The sequence below is a fragment of the Parambassis ranga genome, chromosome 18, assembly GCF_900634625.1.
Source record: "Parambassis ranga chromosome 18, fParRan2.1, whole genome shotgun sequence".
Classification (NCBI taxonomy): domain Eukaryota; kingdom Metazoa; phylum Chordata; class Actinopteri; family Ambassidae; genus Parambassis; species Parambassis ranga.
The window spans coordinates 7,974,554-7,996,929 of NC_041038.1; the positions used below are offsets into that span (position 1 = coordinate 7,974,554).

Here is a 22,376-nt window from a genome sequence, read left to right on the forward strand (position 1 = left end):
CTTTGACAGCGTCTGTCAGCCATATTAAAGGAACAGGAAGATCTTGAGATGAGATGTCCTCATTCATGCTGGGCATTGTGAATGACAGATGATGTCAAGAATTAATCTAGACTGCACCTCGCCTACAGGTGGAGTCACCAAAAAAATACCAAAAGGGTGCAGGTGAAGAAAAAAATATCACTCCTCCAGCACAAAGACAGAAGCCGTCTTTCTTAATAGACTCTGTCCTCAAGGGCATTTATCTCAGTTAAACCTTAAGAATTTGTAAGAAATATAACTCAAAGCACTTAATACTGTTTTTCATTGATGTGCATAGACCTTCAATGTTTTGTATGATCCTCACTTTTGTGACCATGTAAGGTTTTTCCAACAATAAGGTTCCTCGAATGAGTGCATTAATTGATAGGAAAAGGACAGAGTCCGAACATTTCTTCTCATTTTCTCCCTGCTCATCTGTTTTGTGACCTTTGTCCCTCTTCCAGGAAAAAGAAAGACTCCTTTTGAATACACGCCTCAAATGATCTTTTGTCCATGTGTTAGAATATATGCTTGGTTTGTAAGCTCACTGTTTCTTTGCTTTGCAGATCTTGGGTGATCGGTGCCATCGCCTTGCTGTGTCTGCTGGGCCTCACCTGGGCCTTTGGCCTCATGTACGTAAATGAGAGCACCGTGGTCATGGCGTATCTTTTCACCATCTTCAACTCCCTGCAGGGGATGTTCATCTTCATCTTCCACTGCGTACTGCAGAAGAAGGTAAAGATTTATTCCTAGAGGTTTCATCCACAAACATTTAAATGCAATGGGTCATAAACCTTGGTTGCTTTTATGTCGGGTAGGTGCGTAAGGAGTACGGGAAGTGCCTGCGTACTCACTGCTGCAGTGGAAAGAGTGTGGACAGCTCCATCGGCTCCGGAAAAGGCACCGCCTCTCGTGCTCCAGGACGTTATTCGACAGGATCACAGGTTAAAACTATGTGCATGACTTCAAGAGAGTACAAGAGAGCAAAGATCTTAGCGATGACTGTGATTGCATGCAAGACAGATTTCAAGGAAGCACAACATATGTCCTTGTTTGCGAGTGATAACAGAAAAATGCAGTGCTTGTTAAGCTAAACATTTTTCAGAGTGCATAAATTGTCAGAAGAGCGGCTGCTCACTGGGTACAGTGAACGCTGACTCACGTCTTGGCCCCAGCTTTGTGAGAAAATCTGTTCGCAAATTTAGATCTGACTTCCTCTGCCAAGACATGTGAATTCTGTGTGTAAGTCTCCTTGTAAAGTAATAGATTCCTCCCACACCGACACAAAATATAGGATGAATTGCCATGATACACCATAATTGAACATCATATCCATATTCCAAAGAGTGTGATTTCTTTCCAACGTTCAATTATAAATAGTACTCAGAGTCAAGCATGCAGTGGCAACCCACGATACAAGCTGGATTCTGCATACAGATCAAAGCATTTAATTATACACAGTGCTTTGACAAGATGGCTCTAACCTCATGCTCAGTCGCTTTATACGGGCGAGACAGAAATGGAAACACTCAGAAAGACGTGGTTGTTTATTGCTAACTCCGAGCCTTCTAAATGAATGTGTAATCAGCGAAGAACATTCCGAGCCGTCGGCTGTGAGCGGTTCAAGTTTTTATCTGTCCGAAAGAAGAAGCAGCAGCAGTGTCATTTTTCAGCCCATCTGTTTCCACAGTACTGTGGGACAACAGGATGCACAATATGTTAATGAGATCAGCCGTGTCAGTGTGTGTTGCCGTTAAAATATAAGCGCGACAGGATGTGTCATCAGGGCTTGACACAGAAGTCAGTTTGTGATGTAGAAAAAAATGTTTTTTATGAATAAAAACATGTTCCCGGGGCTAAAATGTCACTGTGTGCTGCTGTGGAGGATTTCAGGAAGAGATTAGGTGAGGTTCAGTGACAGTTGCTCCAATTTTAGTTAATGGTGATGGCAGCAGCTATGACTTAATTAAGCTGAAACCTTTTCTGAGGTGCTGAAGGCAGACATAGGAAAACATAATCTTAAAAGCTTCATTTATTATTACAGCTGTACTTTCATTTTAGCTTTCACACTGCTGGTGCATGATGGTTTACATATGGCTGACAACAAAAGCCACTTTATATATACTGTATTTTCCAGACTATAGGTCGCACCGGAGTACAAGTCGCACCAGCCAAAAAATGCGTAGGCTAATGGAGTTAGTACAAGTCACACCAGCGGGCCAGCGTAAATCACTATGTTTTTAACCTAACATTGCCTCTTGAATTCCTCTTAACTTAAGTGGTACGGCTGCAGGGCATTGAGAGTGAGACACATGCATTTCAACAAGTTCTCATGCGGGGGAAATGATTAGCTTCACCGCACAGAAATTCCTATAAACTCTCCTATAAATGAGTAAAAGGCAGACTACTGTGCACTCATATAGCTGTCTGGAATTAGCGACCTATCGACCAATCAGAAAATAGAATTCCTTGTTGCCAGGTGAGGTCTGAGGCTCAGCTGCAAGCACACATTTCGTGAATGTGCGCGTCACCTATGCTCGGAATGCAAAGTGTGGACAAGATGGAGGTGGAAGAGAACCGTCAGGAGAGGGACAGAACAGCTGCCATTATATTTGTAATGGGATGTCAGGACACAAGGCGAACTAATAGTATATTTTAATATATAAGTCGCACCTGAGTATAAGTTGCAAACCCAGCCAAAGGATGAAAAAAAAGTGTGACTTATAGTCCGGAAAATACAGTAAGTATGGTCGTAGCCAGAATGCAGAGATCTAATAAAAATGTATTATGATAAAATATCATATGTGCAAAAACACATTTTTAGTTTTTGCCCTAAGTACCCATAAAGTAATACCTTGTATAGATGCACATCCTAAAATCTGTCCACCTTGGCTAAGCTTTTGCAGGTGTTACTTGAAACCTCCACATTGGTCCTCCGTGTCATCCAGCTATTTTCCTTAGATATGTCGGCTGTTTATTGCTGGCCCAACACAGAGAGTTGTTTACACATGTACTCACACCTACAGCAGATTTAGAGTCCTCACCTAACCTAACATGCATGTCTGTGGAATGTGGAAGTCGTGCCAACTTGCAGGTTAAAACCCAGAATCTTTTCCATGTGAGGGCAAACTCCACATTGTTCAGTGGTATGGTATTTGGAACAGAAGCATTCACTCCTCCTCCTCCTCCTCCTCCTCCACCACCCACAAACAAACCCAACAAGCAATAACAATAAAAGAAGATCTGGTCCTTGGGGACCTAAGTGGTAGCATTCATTCCTAAATTAAATGACAGCGATATTCATCGGTTGATTGACGGTAATATACACATTACATCCAGTCATATAAGCTTCAGAATGAGATGACACATTAGTATACATGGTGTAAATGTCTCTCACATCTTCCATTTAAACTCTAAAATCAATCCATGTTACTGCTTAATGCTTCTAATTTGTGAGTTTTGCCTGTGATTTTATGGTAATCTCGTCTTTGCCAAAGTAATGGCTGCTGTCCTTGGGGACATGAGATTATTGCATACTAGCCACTTAGTTTGAAGGAAAACTACAAAAATAAGAGCACCTGAAATGCCATTAATAATCCTGCATGCACACTCGTACAGTAAGTACAGCTCAAAATGATTAAGCAATCTGTATTTAATTAAAAGATTGCAGCTGACCCCATCGATTAGTTAGATTTATAGGGCTAGGGCCATGTAAGTAGTATTCGGACAGAGATCCCCCCCAAGGGAGCTGTAGCTGGAACCTTGACATTGTTGTCAGAGGTTGAGTGGAGAAGCAGTGAAGTGGGAAAGACTGCAATAAAGGCAGACAGATGGAATAGGTAAGATGATGGCGGGATAACTTAAAGGCAGCACAAATAAATCCTGGTGAAATCAATGCATCATTTCCTGAATATAAGTCAGACTAACTTGAGGTACTGCTTAAAACATCAACAGTTTTTAATCTGAAGAATCTAAAATTGTCTGCCAAGCCACTCTGGCACCGTTTGGAGCTCTATGGTTGGATGTTCAGACCCTTAGCTTGTGCAACCGCCCATGGGAGTCTATTATAATTAACCAGAATTAACTCTTTTGGATTGAGCCATTGCAACTTGATTCAGAGTGCTTGACTGATGACTTTATTATTGACTTCAGTACTGATGCACATCTTTAGCTGGCATACAGTAGATTAAAAAAAGCCATTTTTGGCTTATATCACAGTCTTTCTGTGTTAAAAAAGTAGGTGAGTGTATGCTGGAGGGAAGATCCTTAGAAACTTGAGTAATGTTTTCTCCTTATATCTGGGTAATGACGATACCGACTTCTGTTTTGTCTTGCAGAGAGCTATCAGAGTGGATGTTCTGATTTGTTCTGGCATGTTGTTTGTCTCCACAGAGCCGCATCCGTCGAATGTGGAACGACACAGTCAGAAAACAGTCCGAGTCCTCCTTTATGACCGGCGACATCAACAGCTCTGCGTCGCTCAACAGAGGTACAACTCCTCAGCACACACCTGCAACATTTTTACACAACACTGTCAGTGCTTTTGTACATAAGAGTGATAATTACTTAATGGGGAACAAGGACAGAATCAAAAGCCTTTTAAAAATTCAAGGCAATAGTTTACTTCAATTAGTTAAATCTTTAAGTCAAATAGCATGTTTCTGCTCACACAGGCAATCTAGCATGAAGTTAAATGAATTAACAAGTTCAACAAGAGAAATGTGGCTCTCTTATTTTGAAGCTCAAACATTCAAAATCATTCTTACTGTCAACCTAGTGCCAAAAACTGCAGTTCTTTAAATGGCCACTTGAGATTCCCACATGGTGAAAGAAATTAAACCCACGCAGATGTGTCAAAAACTGCAGCTCTACCCACGACCTCTGAGTGTCGCCTCAGGTCCGCTCGCACTTCACCTCTTTGCCTGCACTTGGATTAACAGGGAGTTTAGGTTGGGACTCCTATAGGGACTCAAATGGGCTTCTGTGTGTGACGTCACAGATACATGTACAGTTATGTACAGTCTACAGACTATATTTAGAACCCACGTAGTTATAATCTGATCAAGCATTTCCCCAAACTGTAAGTGAAAATTTGACTTATTCTCTGGTTGATGAGTGTACAACAAGTACTTCCTCCTTTATTTTCCTCCTTCTTGTCAGGCAGTGGATAGTGTGCCATCTGGCTGCTAACGCCCTTGAAGCAGAAACTGGGCATCGTCTGGAGAAAAGTGCTAGATAACAAGCTAAAAATCAATTCAGTGGAACTCACCCTGCGAAGCACGTTAATAAAAAGTATTTCACCCTAATGCGTTTGACAGCAGCAGACATCGAATAGAGTTAAGTTTGGAGCGTCTCAGGTTCTTACTGAAAACAGACACCAGCCTACATCTGACATCAAAATCTGCACTTTCTGTGGCATCCGCTCCTTTAACGCTCTCCTCGGTCGTGGCATCTCTTGACGGCAGGCTCGAGCTTCACACACACGCACGCTCACTCTCAAAACTCGCTCTGGGCACTTTCGCTCGCGGAGACGATAATGCGTAGTTACAATGATGGATTATTTGTTCAACACAGTGAGGAGGTGTTATGATCTCAATAATTAGGCACTCAGCTTAGCCCCATCGACAGGCTTTTTATCTATTGTGTGGCGGATGAATTGGGGTGGGGGGGTGGGGCCCGTAGGTTGGGAATTGGAAGAAAATCCTACACAGATCTTCCATAAAGACAAAAAGTGGAGATAGAAATTATTCATGCTTTTTAATACCCCCGTGGCTTCTTACTGTACCAGGCTGGATCTGATAGAGGAAACCCTGAGAGTGTGCAGGGTAAGTGCCCCCCCAACCCATCCCCAAGTACAGCACTTACCCACGCCTTCTCCTGTGTTGTCGTATTAAGGAATTATGTGGTGATATTATTATTTATTTACTCTCCACATGCAGGCTCACTCCTTTATGCACGAACGTGAGCGTGCAGCTGTGCTCGTCTTAGAGACCGGAGTCATGCAATCATCTTGATATTCACCATTATCGTTTCACAATCAGTGTTATTTTGGAAATAGTCCAATTTATCCACAGACACAATAAGTGTGTGTGTGTGAGGGGGGGATCTGTCATAGTGGGTGAGTGGGGCGAGTGTGTTTATGGAATACACTGTAATTAGGATATGCGGCAACGACAAATTACTGCTTTTCTTTTATAAATCACAACATTCTGTTTACTGAGCAAAATTATAACATGCTTAATTAATACTAAATCAAACACACACAAAAAAAGGAGAAGCACATTTCTTACAACACCATCAAAAAGTGCATGAACAACTTTCGGAAACAATGTGCAAAGGTAGTGCTAAAACCTCTCTCTAATGGCGTGACAGATTCAGAGCATTAGGGCGAGAGCAGCACTCTCTGCCTGCCTGCGGATCTAATTGCCGTGTACCTCTGATGAAAGATGTTTACCCGCTCTGGTGTGCTGAAATCACGCACACACACGTGTCGGCCTCTGAAGCTTCTTTAAAAATAATAGCATCATGTTGACAGGGGAGGAAAAGAAGATCTTGTAAACAGGAAATGAATGATTTTTTTTATTTATTTATTTTTTTTGCCACACTTGATACTCTGCATAATGTATTCAAACACTTGAAGATAAATTATTTTTATCAGCAGCGAAGAAAAACAAACATTTGGGGAATCTTGCCGCATTCATATTTAAAATCGCAGCCTTCCGATGTGCAGCTAATCACCGGGCTCAGGCTGTGAAGGTTGCCTTGCTCTGGTGGTATGTGGATGGGAAAACTGACGAGTCATTGGAGGCAGTGAGTATCTGAAGACAAGAATTGCATAAATAGAAAAAGAGCCTCTGTTCTGTTTGTGTGAAGGAGTGGAGGCTGAAGCACAGTAATGACCATCTTGACTAAAGAGAGGACATATCACTTCATTCAAAGGTTATTTCTGCAGCGGCGCAAAGAGAATGAGCAAATATTGAACTTTGCTCTGTGGGGGAAAGGAAATATTATTCCACTCCAGCTCATAAGATTGGCAATGCCGGAAGCAATAATAATAGTGGAGCAGCTGACCGGTGACCGGTGGTGAGACTTCCGTGAGCTTACTGAATTTCTTGAATATATATATTGGTCCTCATTAGCATAGTAAGCTAGCAAATTATGTCACCAACGTGGCCATTTTGCTAGCTAAGATAGCCCCTGTTCTTACTCAAATTTTCAACTTTAGGTAGCTTGCAAAGCTCATGTTAGATCCCCACATTCATAATTATATTTTTAAAGAAGCTTTAGACAAAAGCTGGCCCCTAATAGCATAGTAACAGTAACCATTTTGTTAGCTAAAATAGTCATGCTACCTGATTTTCAGCTCAAGCTAATGTTACACCGCAAAATTCCAACTCTCAATACTCAATATGTTTTTATCACATATATATATATATATATATATATATATATATATATATATATATATATATATTACAAGCATAGTAAGCTAACATTGATAAATATGTCAGAAATAGTGATCATTTGGCCAACTCACTGTTGTTGAGCTAACACTAGCTTACGAAGCCATTGATAGATTCCAAAATACTTGTTTTTATTTTTAAAGCAAGTCTAATCAGACCTGGAAAACATTAGCATAGCAGGCCAACTCTTATACATATGTGTGTGTAAAACTACTTTGTTTAGGAACCTTTGTGCTTTAAACTTAATGCAATGCTATCATGAGGGGTGTTCCTTTAGTGATTAATGTATGCAGAACTTCAACCATTACTACAAGGTAAAGGTGTGAGTCATATAACAATTCACCCAGAAATATGAATATTTATATTCGCCTGTTTTTTGTACCCAGGTGTGGGGTACATATGGGGTTTCTGCATGGTCTGTTGGAATTGTCACCTGTGGCCATTTGAAGAACTGCAGTTTTTGATAGTGGCACAACAGCTAAACCAGTGCTGCTAACATCACAAAATAAACAGGAGTCAGGATGAATTTCTAAAATATAAATTAATTAATGTTTTTTTTTTCTCATTCCAACGTTGCTAAGCGAATGCTTTACTACCAGAGTTTTAAGTACATAAATAATTAGCCTCTAAAAGGAATGCATGTCCTGAGTGCTGATTGTATTCTGTCCTGTTTGAGTCTAGATCTGTACATTGTGTGGTGTTTTTTTTTTATACTTTATGTCCATGTATGCCGCCTGACTGTGGAGCACATGAAGCTGGCGTAACACTAATGGCCGGCATTAGCAGTACAATTAACACACTTTCCATCGGCCACATTAGCCTTGTCAGTTCTGCGCTGCCACTTTCATGTAGCACATTAATGATCATGTGATCATTTGGATGTTAATGGCTGTCATTGCTCAGCTGCATCTGCCCAACTGATATGTATGTTCTCTCTCTTTCTCTCTATATCTCCATTTCTCTGCCCACCTACCTTTTTTTCTGTCTCTACACTCTTGCTCACTCTGTCTCTCTCTGGCTGCTCCAGGGGCTATGGCTAACCATCTTATACCTAATGCACTCCTACGTCCTCATGGCACTAACAATCCCTATAATACATTGCTTGGGGAATCGGCAGTCTATAACAACCCTCTGGGCATGTACAACACACAAGGTGTGCTAGCTTCTTTTCATTCTTTAACATTTGTGGCAAGGGCAGTGTTTTTTTTTGTTTTTTTGTTTTTTTTTAGTGTGTGGCCCTGCAGAAACTGTGAGGTGGCACATCTTTGTTCCCATTCAGAACATAGGCTTAAATGTCAGTGCTCGCCCTTGAGAGTTTTTACAGGGCTTTTAATTAAAAAAAGAAAAAAAAAACACTGCTCTAGATGTCTTGTGTTAGCTTTGAATGAACTGTGGCTTTATCAAGGTTTGTATTGCTGTGGGGTTTCACATGTGGAGGTGTATCTGGTCTGGGCATGTGCCATTGTTTTGTTTAACAAAAAAAAAGAGAAAAAGAAAGAAAACGGTCTGTCCACAGGGAGCCGGATACATCTCCAGTCATTTATTTTAAATGTGCTGTAATGTTGTCAGTGGAGCGTGTGTGCCGTGTCTCCTGTCTCTTTGTTTTTAGTTCTAGCATTTCATTCTTTTTTAATGCTGCTGTTGGATTTGTTGTTTTGTGATAAATTACACTGAAACTGATACAATAACTTAAAATGCAAACCATTCATATTGCATATAAAGAGATAGCTTAAAGGGGTGAAATGTGTCTGAATTTCTCTGTGTAGGGAAGAAAGTATTCTGTACACCGTGATTGAAAATTTGAGTCCTATGTTGGAGGGCGTACAGGATCTGAGTTAGAAATCATTCCTGATCAGCCGGTGGACTCTGGCCCCGTTCACACTGGAGAAAGTCAATCCAGCTAGAGTGGGATAGCCTTTAAACTGGATAGGTTCAGACCTATTTTCAAATCTGGCTATCACAGACATGCTCGGTCCGTGCTCAATCTGGGCTCTATCTGGCTTAACCCGGCTTCTTTGTGTCCTCTAAAGTCCGTTCAGGCCGTGGTAGGACCATGTGTGTGCATGCGACATGCGTTTTTTTTGTCCTGTGTCGCTCATTCCTTCATTTTTTTAGTTAAAAAAGCAGTTTATTCCTTTGTAGCCCTGTCGAAAATAAACTCGGGGCAAAGTGTCATAGTTTATTTTTAGACAGTTTTTTTACATGCGGCTTTTGTATGCAACCCGGACACTGTTCCCGTGAACCCGGAAGTATCATGTTGCTAGCAGGATCCGCATTCAGACCTGAGTCAGATGTATGCCAATCCGGCTAGATCCAGATTCACGTTGTTCAGACTCAGAAAAAACTATCCTGATATATCCAGATGCGGCCCAAATCTCGCTCTACCCAGATTTATTTCCCCAGTGTGAACGGGACCTGAGTGCCATTCTTCTATCTGAGCTGTTATTATTATATTCCAGCTCTCAGCAGTCAATATGAGATTTTGACTTTGTGAGTCTGTAAAACTGAAGACATTAGTGTAAAAGTAAGATAAAACCTCACAGAGAGATTTGATCTTTTGGATTATTTACATATGTACTACAAGTAGTTGCATTGGACCCTTCTTGTATATTTGTCGCTTCCTCTACACACAAATTGCATGGTAACATAAAAAAAAAAAATTGCATTTCCAGAAACATTATCTTCTGATGCGTCATGGCATTACTGTGCGTGCACATTTCTCTTCCTACCTGTCACTGTTATGCTTATTGTGTTTTCTTTTCTTCTTTCCTCTCCCTCATGCTGTCCCTAAAAGAGCCCTACAGAGAGACAAGTATGGGAGTCAAACTAAACATTGCTTATCAAATGTAATTGACTTTGGCTTTACTTTCTTTTTCCACTCGAATCACAAAAGGGGGGGGAGGAGGGGTAATGAAAGAGATGTCGTTCCCTTTGGGAGAGGTTTTCTGTGACAAAAGGCCCCTCACCATTACAAGGAGACCTGTAAAAATCAGTTTGAATCACATCCCGAGTTCCACCGCTCACAGCAGCTTTACTCCACTTAATATAAAAAAAAACGGTTTGATGCTTCTTGATGTCGCACTGAATAAGCTAATCCAATTATCCACCTCAACATTTCACACGTCAGTATAAATTGATCAGTAATCTCCTCTTTGTTCGTGCACTTCTTCTATTTTTTTTTTAAATACACTTTGATCAAGCCAGTGCACTTCTTGAAGGTCTGAGTGTTGTCAAATTTTCAAGAGGTCAGACCGTGGGCTTGACACTTTTTAACAAGCTGGACGGCCTTGTCGGAGGTAGTTTGAATTACCGTCAGATATTTATATGTTGATGATAACATGGACGAACTGAAAGCTTACATGATAGTGAGTAAGAGAAAGTCTCTATTCCTCCTCTGATCCATGTATAGAAAGACATCTAATGTGCATCACAATGCTCACAGGGGACAATATGGTTGGGGTCTGAACTGATCTGTGTTTAGATTTAAGTGCATGGCTGTGTGTGTGTGTGTTTATTTTGCTTGCTTGTGTTCTTGTGCTGTGCTTAAAGTGTGTCGCACATATGTTTGTGTTTTCACATCACTGCCGTTAAATTTAATGTAAGTTAAACTGACTTTTCTTCAAGGTAAGTGTCACTAATATTTGTAGGCCAAATGCTGTGGTGTCCTTTTAGGGTATATTTCTTAATAAAAGCACTACAGTGCTTTTATTTTGAAGGCTTGGAGACATTAAGCAGTGACATTTAATCACATTTTTTCCATTTCTCATTTGCCATCCCATGTTTGTCATTCCAGAGGGAATCCTGAACAATGCCCGGGATACAAGTGTCATGGATACTCTACCACTGAATGGTAACCATGGCAACAGTTACAGCATTGCCAGCGCCGAGTACATGAGCGACTGTGTCCAGATTATTGATCGGGGCTACAACCACAAGGAGACCACCCTCGAAAAGAAGATCCTGAAAGAGCTCACCTCCAACTACATCCCCTCCTACCTCAACAATTCCCACGAGCGCTCCACCGAGCAGAACCGAAACCTCATGAACAAGCTGGTCAATAACGTTAGTAATGGCGGGAAGGACAGCAGCTGGGCAGGGATCGGTATGAATGTGGCTCTGAGCCTGGATGACCACTCCACCTTTGGTGCGCACCACGACGAAGGCCTGGGTCTGGAGCTGATTCGCGAGGAGTCAAACGCCCCGCTGTTGCCGCAAAGGCCTCCCCCGTCCCTGCAGGCGGTGGACAACCTTCACAATCACCTCCACCAGCCAGTGCCGCCACCACTTCCACTGCCACACCACCCCTTCACATCCGCCACCACATCCTCCTCATCTCGGAGGAGGATCCCCCAAGAAAACAGCGAGAGTTTCTTCCCCTTACTCACCAACGAGCACACCGAGGACGAGGGCTCGTCACCCAGCCACAACCACCAGAGAGACTCCCTCTACACCAGCATGCCCATGCTGCCCGGCCTGCCAGACGTGTCCGCCGAATCTGCTGACGCCTCCAAGGAGGGCGGGGATGCCAAGAGCCCGGAGGCCAGTTCGGACGACGTTTACTACAAGAGCATGCCAAACCTGGGCTCCCGTAACCACCTCCACCAGTTGCACTCCTACTACCAGCTAGGACGGGGCAGCAGCGATGGCTTCATCGTGCCGCCTAACAGAGAGGATCCATCTCCTGAAGACGCCCACCAGGAGCCCTCGCACCTGGTCACCAGCCTATAGGCCCAGATACCTTCTCACCTGAAACCCTTCTATATCTCTGCAGTCCCCCTTCTCTTCCCTGTGTCCTCTTGTTCCATCAGTCGTCGGCAGTGGTAGACTTTCTTTTTATTCTGTGTCAAGCGAAAAAAAACTGTACTGTCGCTGTTACGGACCACAAACAGGATGCATACGGGGGGCTAAAACGTGACTATACTTTGTTAGACTTTGCAAGGATGTTGATGTTGTGTCCCCCTTCCTAGTCCCCGTCCTGCTCCTCCTTTTCCAAACCCTGTGTGGTTTGGTGTGTTTTTGTCTCATCGTGAAAAGAGACAATTAACTCACACAGGATTTGTAGGTCTCAGAGACTTAGTCTTACAGTCTTACAGGAACTGCATAGCCCCAAAGTCTGAACTGTAGACTACATGAATTAAAAAAAAGGACTATTTTATTATACTTCTGTATCTATATTGACTTTTTGAAAGATTTTCTTCCTCTTTTGGTGAGTTGCAGCACATTTTGTTTGCTGAAGTGTCCCTTCAATGAAAAAAAGACAAAAAAAAAACCACATACACACATTTTGAACAATTACCATAAAGGAATTATTGATCGTATGCTTTCAAGCATAGCTGTTCCTTTTATTCCTTTGATTTTACTGTAATAACAGTTGTTAAGAGGGAGGAAAAAAAAACTAATAAGAGAATTATGAGATATTTCTATGTAACTGTACAGATAACTAGCATTGCACATAATAGTATGCTTTTTTTTTCTCGTTCTGAGCAAAAACCCTTCGTCTCTGTAAATGTAGTGATTAGGCGCAATTTTGTTCCGTTGTGCTGGCCTCTTTGGGTTTCTGGTACCAGTCTGTTCTTATTTTTTTCTCTTTTATTTTTCAAGAATTGACCATCTCAATAGGATCACACACAAAAAAAATCACAAGAACTCACATATTGTGCAGGCATATCTGTGAAATGTACTCAGCTTTGTTTTCAGGTCTGTTTAATGTTTCTGTTTGATTCCCTCTTTTCTTTTTCTTCTTTTTCTTCTTTTTTTTTACCATGTAGATAGCAGAACTTTGATTCTCAGATCGTCAAGGAGACCGATTCAGTCCAAGTTACTCACAAGGTGTGCCTCAGAAAGGTTTATAGTGCATTCTGCATCTATATTGACATTCAGTTAAACGCTTGTGCTTCTCCGAAAGAGAAGAACGAATCGAACCTTGATGAGCACTAAAGGCACTTGTACAAAAACAAAAAAGAAAGATGGCTGTTTTACTTATTATTAAAGAAAGAGCATTTGGAGTGAGAAAAAAACGGGACGTGTTTTTTCTTTTTTTCTTTTTCTTCAAGGAGAAAATCTTATTTATTTATTTGTTGAATAAACAGTAATACAGCGAGGGTTGGAAGTAAGTTTAGTGGCACAATTTTTTTGTTTTTATTATGAGGATGGCTTCTTATTTATTCCTTTTTTTGTATAGGTTTTTTTCGACTTGAATGACCTCATAACTAATATTTGTTGTAACAGTGAAAATTGTTTGCCAACAAATAAATTCCTGATTAAGATCTATCACATAGCTATGATAAAAGCTCTGGTGTTTTGTCTGGGTCTTGGTACACTAACAGCTAGGACCTCCAAATAATGGAACAACATAGTCTCTCTTTTTATTTCTATTATGTTGTTTTTATTTTAAAACAATCAGTTATACCCCTCATTAGGCCCTTTTATTCATTTTGGTGCCAAATCATTTTTTTTTTGGCCCTGCAACAGTGGATGTGCTCTGTATGCTCTATGGTCTGCTCTACAATAGACGCAGTGGTTTCATAAGCTGTAATAAATATTTCAGTATCATTGCTGGCGTAACCAATGAATTCTTTACAGATGATGTATGTTTCATAAGTTTTACAGGCGTCACAGGAGTCGACTGGACCTTTCATCACCAGCATGAGGAAGAGGTAAGTATAATACTTTACCCTGCAGTAAGTTTGTGGATCAGTGTTTTAGTGTTTTGGTTCAAGAATAGGAAAAAATACATTGAAAGAATGATTACATCATCGTTGTTTTCCAGGAAGTAAAAAACAACATGGGTATCTGCGCTTTTGGCATTGGTGGGGTCCAAAACTCTGACAATTATTATTGTTATGATGAACTAATTTCATTAGCAAACTTGACTTTAAGTGGTTTATTTACTAAATAACTACTTTTATAGACCTTCTTTATGGCTGCCATCTATTCGATATGCACCAACGCAGCCACACATGTGACAGCAGGGAGTGGCACAGCCTCATGGCCACACGTGTTATGGTCGGACCAGAGCCCTTGATATAACCCAATCAGAATATCAAGAGCTTTGGGACAGGAGGATAACTATTGGTAGGACGCCGCAAAAGAACGGAATTTAACCCTTCCTGCACCCAATGAGTATCTGTTTTTTTTGGGGGGGGGGGGGATCAAATTATTGGTGGGGATAATTCTCTGTCCATGCTAAAACTACACCCTTGGTAAGAAGTACTGATTTTGTTAGGCCAGTTGAATGTATCTGTACAGACTAGACAAGAAATTTCATGTAAGAAAATGAAAGTCTTCATAATATAACCCAATATAATGGAAGTATCTCAAAGCTGAGTAAAGTGTTATCGATTGCTTGAAAATTCCACAGCAAATCATCAACTCTCAGCTTATCAATTTTAATAACTTGTGTACGTAAACCTGCTAAATGTTCAAAATACAACAAGAAACAGAGATGTTCTTGCTGACCTGATGCCTTAAGGGACTCTTTTGAAAAATAACTAGCTTACTAATGTCTGATTCCTTCAACATAAATAGACAGGGGTCATCCTCAGCTTGACTTTGTGAGCGCTTGCAGTAAGATGTGGTCGGGTAGAGGAGGAGTGAAACTCAACCATTAAGCAAAGCGGTTAAATAAAAGAGACCAACAGCCGTGCGGAGCGATGGACTCGAGTGTTGATGGAAGTTTGGCATTATTAGCGAGCAGTCCTCATTACCCAGAGGCAGGAAAGTTAATATTAAATGTAACGTGGGCTTAAAGATATTCTATTTTATTAGAGGGGACGACAAACAGCGTGAAAATTAAATTAGCAAATTAAAAGTACAACTTAAGGCCCAGATGATTTGCACGTACAATAGGAGAATAGCACACTTAAATATTGTATAACTCCAGTTATTATCACATTCTTAGCATGCCTGTGTGCATTCCCAATAGAGTGCCAACATTATCCAGCATGTAAAGCAGTGTAGGAAAAGAGAAAAGCCTGTTTCCTCAGAGCTGGCAGTGTGACTGATGGCTGAGTCATTGTGGAAAAAAATAACCATAGATGTGTGGCTATGAGATGTGCTTATTACAGCCAGGATCCCGGGTCAGAAAATAAGGAGCGGGTGTGGTGTTGAGGAGAAGAGGTGGAGCATCTCCTCTCCTCTCATTTCCAGAGACAGAAAACAAACACGTGTTTACAAGAGAAATTTCCTGCTACCAGTAGGTGGCGCTATGACCGTATCATCATATTAGCATATATATCTGTTCAGACTCGGGTCCATAGCCAGACTGTAAGATTTTGTCCACATTGCATGAACTATGTTGGTGGTACTGCAGAAAATAGAGCGAGTTCCTTTGTAATGGCGAATGGTCAACTTTGAGGCCACGCCCCCACCACACCGTAACACTTTTAAAAGAATTTTGGAATGCATCTATTCCGTATGGTGTCCTGAGTGGACACAGTGAATTTCAGCTGAATTGGATGAAGTATGCGAGGCATGAAAAGTTTTGTAGCAGGGTCACAAATCACCACAAATTACCACAAAATTCAAGATGGCGGACTTCCTGTTGGGTTTGGAGGGGGGGTCCGAAGACTTGTTTGTGCGTCTTTGGGTGATACATATGTGTGCCAATTTTAACGATCCTGTGTCAAACCAGGCAGAGGGGCTACGCTTTAGGGGGCGCTATAGAACCATTTTCCTATGTGCGTTTCCGCCTATGAACATGAAGCACTGGTGACTAAGCAGCGCTGTGGCTCTTACAGATGTTTATTACCACATAAAAAGACAGACAATTATATTTTTTTAAGTCTGGCATCATCTTTTATTCATGCTGTTTACCCAAGTGAGAATAGCACAAATGTATATTGATCCCAGCATCAGACTTTTTAGATTGAAATCCTTAATTGCTTACCTCCCCTAACTGCTGCGACGTGTGCTCTGAAAGCAGGGAAGAGTCGATACACTGTATTTATTGGCTTGATTTTTTACACGGTAAGACCACAATAGGGTCTTTAATCTTGTATCCTTATTATGACATTTAGAAATATAGAGAGCCACATGCTTCTTGCCCCAAAGGAAGCTCTCTCTCTCTCTCTCGCTTTGGTGACAATCGGACAATCCATGTGACCGGAGATGTCCTTGTTGCTGACAGTTAAGGGCGACGTCTGCCTCATCCACATCCCTCCTCCAGCTTTTTAACCAGCGACCACACTCAATGGTTAATATCACTCATACAAATCAAAGTGACTATCTTATGTTTACAGTTGTTATTTTATGTATTAATGCTATTCAAATAAACAGACATGACCACGATGTTTGTGCTGTTTTCCTGCCATGTGTGAGGACTAGTCGCTCAGGAAAGAATGGAGCAGGAACACCACGCTGATAAGAAAGAAGTGTCGATTTGTAAGCTGTCTGCTGCAGGAGACATTATTGGAAAACTGTTGCAAGCGCCTGTGAATATGTGAGAGTAACACCTCCCTTATGCCACATGAACAACGGCCAGATGTGATGATGTAAAAATGGCACAAATTCTGATCTAGCCCACTAGTGAAAAATCAATGGGTTAACGCCTGGCAGAACTCCAAATGAAAGGTGAATCAATGTGATTTCATGCTGTGTGTGTTGGGACAACTTGACAGCCTTCACACATAAGAGAAAAATACAAAATAAACGGTCAAGATAACATTGATTCAAGATAGAAAGGTGGAGGACGTCAACGCCTGACACGCTGAGCCTGAAGGCGTCGAAGATTTTGGGATGTGGTCGAACTTGAGCTACTGGTACGTGGTGAAACCTAAATACTGAGCACATCAATTAATAATGTAAAGCCTTTACACACTTGATCAAGGTATACACACACAGGTGAGGTCAGTCTAAGCTTTTATCAAACATCATGTGTGCAAATATAGACAGATTATACAAAAATACACAAGGAAAGGGTACATTTTCACATCATTTTATTTAAATAAGGAGAAGAGTTGTAATATCCCTAGAAAGTAGTAAAAAAGTGTCACATTGGGTATTATACTCAATACATTATAGTTTGCATTATGTCATGAAATTAATTGATTTAAAGGGATTAAACTGCTGATAATCATGTTTTATTTTTATATCTGTTTAAGGAAATATCTAGAAACTCTGTCAGATAAAAGTATCCCCCCTCCACCATTTATCTTATCTTAATGTCACCTTAGTTTGATTCACCACTTCACTTTGATTAAATATTGTTATTTTCTGTGGCTTTCTTAATTGCCAGGTTAAAAAAAAAGATTTGCAGTAAAATACGTTCATTAATCATATTTATAGGTTTTACAAACATCTGTAGTTGTTTCTTGCTTTGATAACATGAAGAAGAACGTGGTGCATTATGGGTTGTTTGTAGCATTTTGGCTAGTTTAGACGTTTCTTGCTGTCTCCGTTCAGCTCGTCTATGCTAGCTTCAAAAGCGTCATTGACAGCAAGTTTAACCAAATTAGGTTTTCTTTTAAGTTTAAGTGTGTGCGTTAATTTGATGTTACATAACCGAAGTGGACAACGTGTAGTTCAAGTTCTTAAATGCGACGTCGTTCGTGGAGCTGTCAAAAATGGTGGATATACTGCTAAGATGGCTAGCTAAAGGATAGCTCAGAGAAAACGTGTCGTTGGTTCCACGCGTGGACATGTAAGAGTGTAAGAGTGACACGGCTGTCACTCGCGAAGACAATGGAGAACGCACCAGAGCATACCTGTGCCGGACAAGTCACAAAAAGGTAAGACTAGCTCCTTAGCTTTAGCATTAGCATTAGCTATACGTGAATTAGCATTAGCAGAACTAGCATGAGCAGCTTTGGTTCTTAGTAGGTAGAAACTACATTTTGCTAATTTCAGCAAAGAATTCTCAGCCATAATAATAATTTGAGATTTAATATTAATGTAGAGAAATGATAAATAATAAGTTGTTTATTGTCTTAAACACATTCAAACAGTCATGAAGATATTACACCACATCACCTCAGACTTATAATAAAGCTATTTGTTGTTCTAAGGCTGAAGAACAGGTAGAGGGATTTTATTTTGTGTGATTCCTATTAAACTCATTACTCAGACTGAATGACATCTAAGTCATGAAACCTTGTTAAAAGGAGTCTGACGTTATATTGCAAACATGGAAACATGGCTCATCTGGGACAATTGTCTGCACATTTGTCAGAATAATTGTTAAACAGAAACCTGATTTCAACAGGAAAACAATACAAATATGAAGGACTCCAGCAGCTAAACACTAACAACTCTGTAATTGCATTTTGATCAATACGTTTGGTCTGTAAACTTGTGAAAAACAGGAGTGATTTTCTCTCACTATTCCTCAGAGACCAAGATGGCATCTTTGTTTGTTGAATATGTGCTGATACTATAATGAATTTGTCAGTACTATTGCTGCTTAATGTCTTGACAGTTGATTAATCTATTAATTGGTTATGTTCTCATGCTGGTATTTAGCGTGCAGCCAAATACAAACAACCTTTAAAGCATGAATGGATGGCAGTACTACTTCCCCGTGTAGTTCTATATTTCCATATATCGCATAATGTCATCTTTTACATGCCCCTTGTGCATTGGTCTGTATCTTAAAACTCATTCTCAGCTGCCTCTGTGAGTTTCAGTCACTCATAAATACCCTTCATCATGTCCCATCGTAGCTTTGTTTTATGACTGAAGGGATAAGCAGTGCAGTCCCTCTCAGACCTCCTTTAATGCCTGACATTATCACAACACTTAACTCACCCGGGAGAAGCAAACGGGCCCCTTATGCCACGGGCAAACAGGTTACGTGACATTCACAAGAATCCTCTGTGAGTTCATTTGGAAGATCATTCTCGGTGCACAGGCCACAGGAGAAGAAGAAGCACACTAGCTGGGAAAGTGGTAATGGCTGTCCTGGGAATTTTTGTGTGTTAGTGCAAGTCACAGGACAGAGTGTGCAGTACATAACTGAGATGATGCTGTAAGATGTAGTTGGTGTGTTACTGAGTTCTGGGTATGGTCTCAGTGGTTTGAAAGTTATAGGTCGCTTCAGTTGCATCTTGTTTACAGCCAGTTTTCCTTGATATTTATTTACTGGATATCAATTGCATGATACTGGGATCAGTTTAGTTTGCCTCCTGCCGTTCTTCTTCTGTTAATTTTTTTTTTGCTTTTTTTAAAATTTTGCATAGTGGTTAATTATATAAATAACAAAATGCCTTAAAACTAAAAATGATGTTTTGATTTAGTCATCTTAATCAAATTAAAAGAAAATATACACTTTTTTTTATTAAAAAATATCACATAACAGGGCTCTAGACTAACTTTTTGCACTGGTTGCACTGGTGCGCCTAACTTTTTTTCTTAGGTGCACCAGCACAAAAATTAGGTGCACCGCATCACACTTAATCTCTAATTTTGGTACGCATCAGTACATTTTGTACATATAAATAGGCTTAATAATCACATAACATCTTAAAATGAATTTGGACCTTGTATAATGAACACAGTTAAATAAAAAGTATTTTAAATACCGGTAAAGTACTGATAGTACTCCTTCAAATTATGGACAAACTAGCCAACAAGTCTGCATGTCAGAAATCCATAATGAAGATTCAAAGTTCATACAGCACTCTTCAGTTCCCTGTTTGCTTTCTCTCTGTATTTTCTGGCTGTCGCTCCTCACTTATCTATCTGCCAATGTGAATAAAAAATGATTAAAATTATATACACCATTATTTATTTAATAGTTGTGATTGAGATATATATTTTGTTTTCTTCAACACGTTTCTAATGCAGCTACAGTATCTCTTCTCTCATCTTCCTCACCTCTCTTCCTCTCTGCCTCTGTCTCCTCTCTTTCTAAAGCTGAGCTCCAGCTGACAGACTTTTCATTCTGTCTGTTACAGTTTTAGCTGTATGCAGATATCATACTGGCAGACAATGGTCCACTATAGCAGGATAATAACAATACTTTTTAAATGGGCGTTCGTCATGTAACCATGTACTATAACTCCTTAAAACCAGCTGACTGCTGTCAGTCAGAGTAACTCAGCCTTCATGGATGAACTACACAGGTCAGATGATACTGTCTGTCAGACCTGTTGTTCAGTCTGTTATAATGCTACGAGCACGTCACGCCCCCTCCCTGAACATTGCCGGCTCGTTATCGTCAGTCATTCAGGTCAACAGCAAATTAGCAAACCCGCATAGTAGCAACAAATCCTGCTCCTCCGCACATGTTCACCTGAACTGCGGTTTCTGCAGCGAAACGTCTTTAAACCCTGTCTGTCTGTGTGCGCGCTGCACGGTGCAGTGAGAGGGCCGTATGAGTTTTGCACACACTTTTCAAAAAGTCCGGGCTGAAACGAACTTTGTTCTTGTTCCCGATACCTCGGGGAACAGATCTCTCTGTTCTTGTGGAGTATGGAACAAGCTTTAGCGCACAGCATCAGCTCTGCGCAGCATATGTCCGTGTTCTTCTTCTTCTGGATTTCCTGCGGTCTCGGCTGACCGCAGCAGACACGTTTTCAAAGATACACACACACACACGCAGGGCCCCGCCCTTCACGGTCTCTGATTGGTTTAGACCACGATATGAGCCTGATGTGTGTCTGTTGTTGGACCACGGGGAGACTTTTAAGAGTTGCGGAGAATGTATCTCCCTCTAACAGCTGGTCGTACCGGTGCGACCTCTGATATTTTTTGGTTGCACCTTTGAGAAATTAGGTCGCATTTGCGACCAAAATGGTCGCACTCTAGAGCCCTGCATAATAATTACCTATAAGCCCATGTGGCATTTTTAATTTGCTTATTTTTACAGTCAATAAAAGCAAAAAATCATTTAAAATTTTGTCATTTTAAAGAGATAAAATAATCAAAAAATAACAAATAAAAACTGATAATAACTCTCAGAGCACTTTTTGAGGGTTTTATAGTCCTGTCAGTTTTTTAGTAGGCCCATTTTCCACTGCGATAGAAACAAAAATATCAGCCAAACATATCAGTACAGTTATGACATAATATATAATAACACAATAAAAACAAAAAAAATATATTTATTTTATTTCCGCGGAATTTGGAATTCTGTGGCTTGCAGAGCAAACTAAAGTGTAGTAGCTATGGCTGCTTGTAGTGGCCATACAAAGGTCATTTTTAGTGGGTCAGCAATACAGATGTTGTTTCAGCAAGATTGTGACATCCATAATGACAGTGTAATTATGCTCTCATGCCCCTTTAAATGAATGATAAAAATGTGGCGATAAAGGTAAAAGAGTTCTGTCTCCCAGCCAGATGGCATGCAGTGATGATGTCTGGCTTGCAGTCAAGGTGGACGGCAGACAGGCCTGTATTCTGACAAGGCAATAGCTTCCATACTTGCCATTGTTTCCCTGCCCCCACCCCCATCCCACCCCTATGGCCAATCAACAAAGATAATCTTTTGAATTAAGAGAAAAAATCCAGGGTGAACACTTTGATGAGATAAGTACCCTTTGTCAGTGCAGGCAATGGTATTTTAATTAAATATATGAACACATGGTCCTGCCCCAGATGCTCAAGTCTAAACAAAGATAGCATCATCTAATCAAAGCCAGGCCCAGAGTGTTTCAAGGGCAGAATTATTTTCTATTAGGGCCCTTCTCCTCAGGGATTGAGCCAATTTTCTTTATTATGATAGAATCAGCATATTGTAGATCGAATCAGGTGATAGTGTCACGGCAGGGTAGGTGGCTGGTCCCAGAGAGCGCCACTGGCATCTTAAAACATACACACTTTTTTTTCTTCACATGTCCAAACTGCAAACATTTCACTAAGGGAAAAGAAAGAGAGATGTTGTTTCACAAGAGTGCTGTGTGTGTTTCAAATAATCTCACTGATCCATTAATCTATTGACCTTGCTTGATTATAATCATG

At 40.6% G+C, this 22,376-nt stretch overlaps 1 protein-coding gene across 7 annotated transcripts in view; it reads left to right on the forward strand.

Annotated features, from left to right (window-relative positions):
- Nucleotides 1-13,911, forward strand: part of LOC114450692 (adhesion G protein-coupled receptor L3) — a 199,247-nt gene extending 185,336 nt beyond the window's left edge. For 2 of the 7 annotated variants that reach the window (XM_028428975.1, XM_028428973.1), the window contains exons 19-23: nucleotides 585-753; nucleotides 837-962; nucleotides 4,411-4,507; nucleotides 10,276-10,293; nucleotides 11,275-12,209. In XM_028428975.1, the coding sequence (XP_028284776.1) occupies nucleotides 585-753; nucleotides 837-962; nucleotides 4,411-4,507; nucleotides 10,276-10,293; nucleotides 11,275-12,209 (1,345 nt within the window). Of the gene's footprint in view, nucleotides 1-584; nucleotides 754-836; nucleotides 963-4,410; nucleotides 4,508-10,275; nucleotides 10,294-11,274 lie in introns of all 7 variants that reach the window. The other 5 variants (XM_028428978.1, XM_028428979.1, XM_028428974.1 and 2 more) reach the window with 3 other exon arrangements.
- Nucleotides 13,912-22,376: the final 8,465 nt, after the last annotated feature.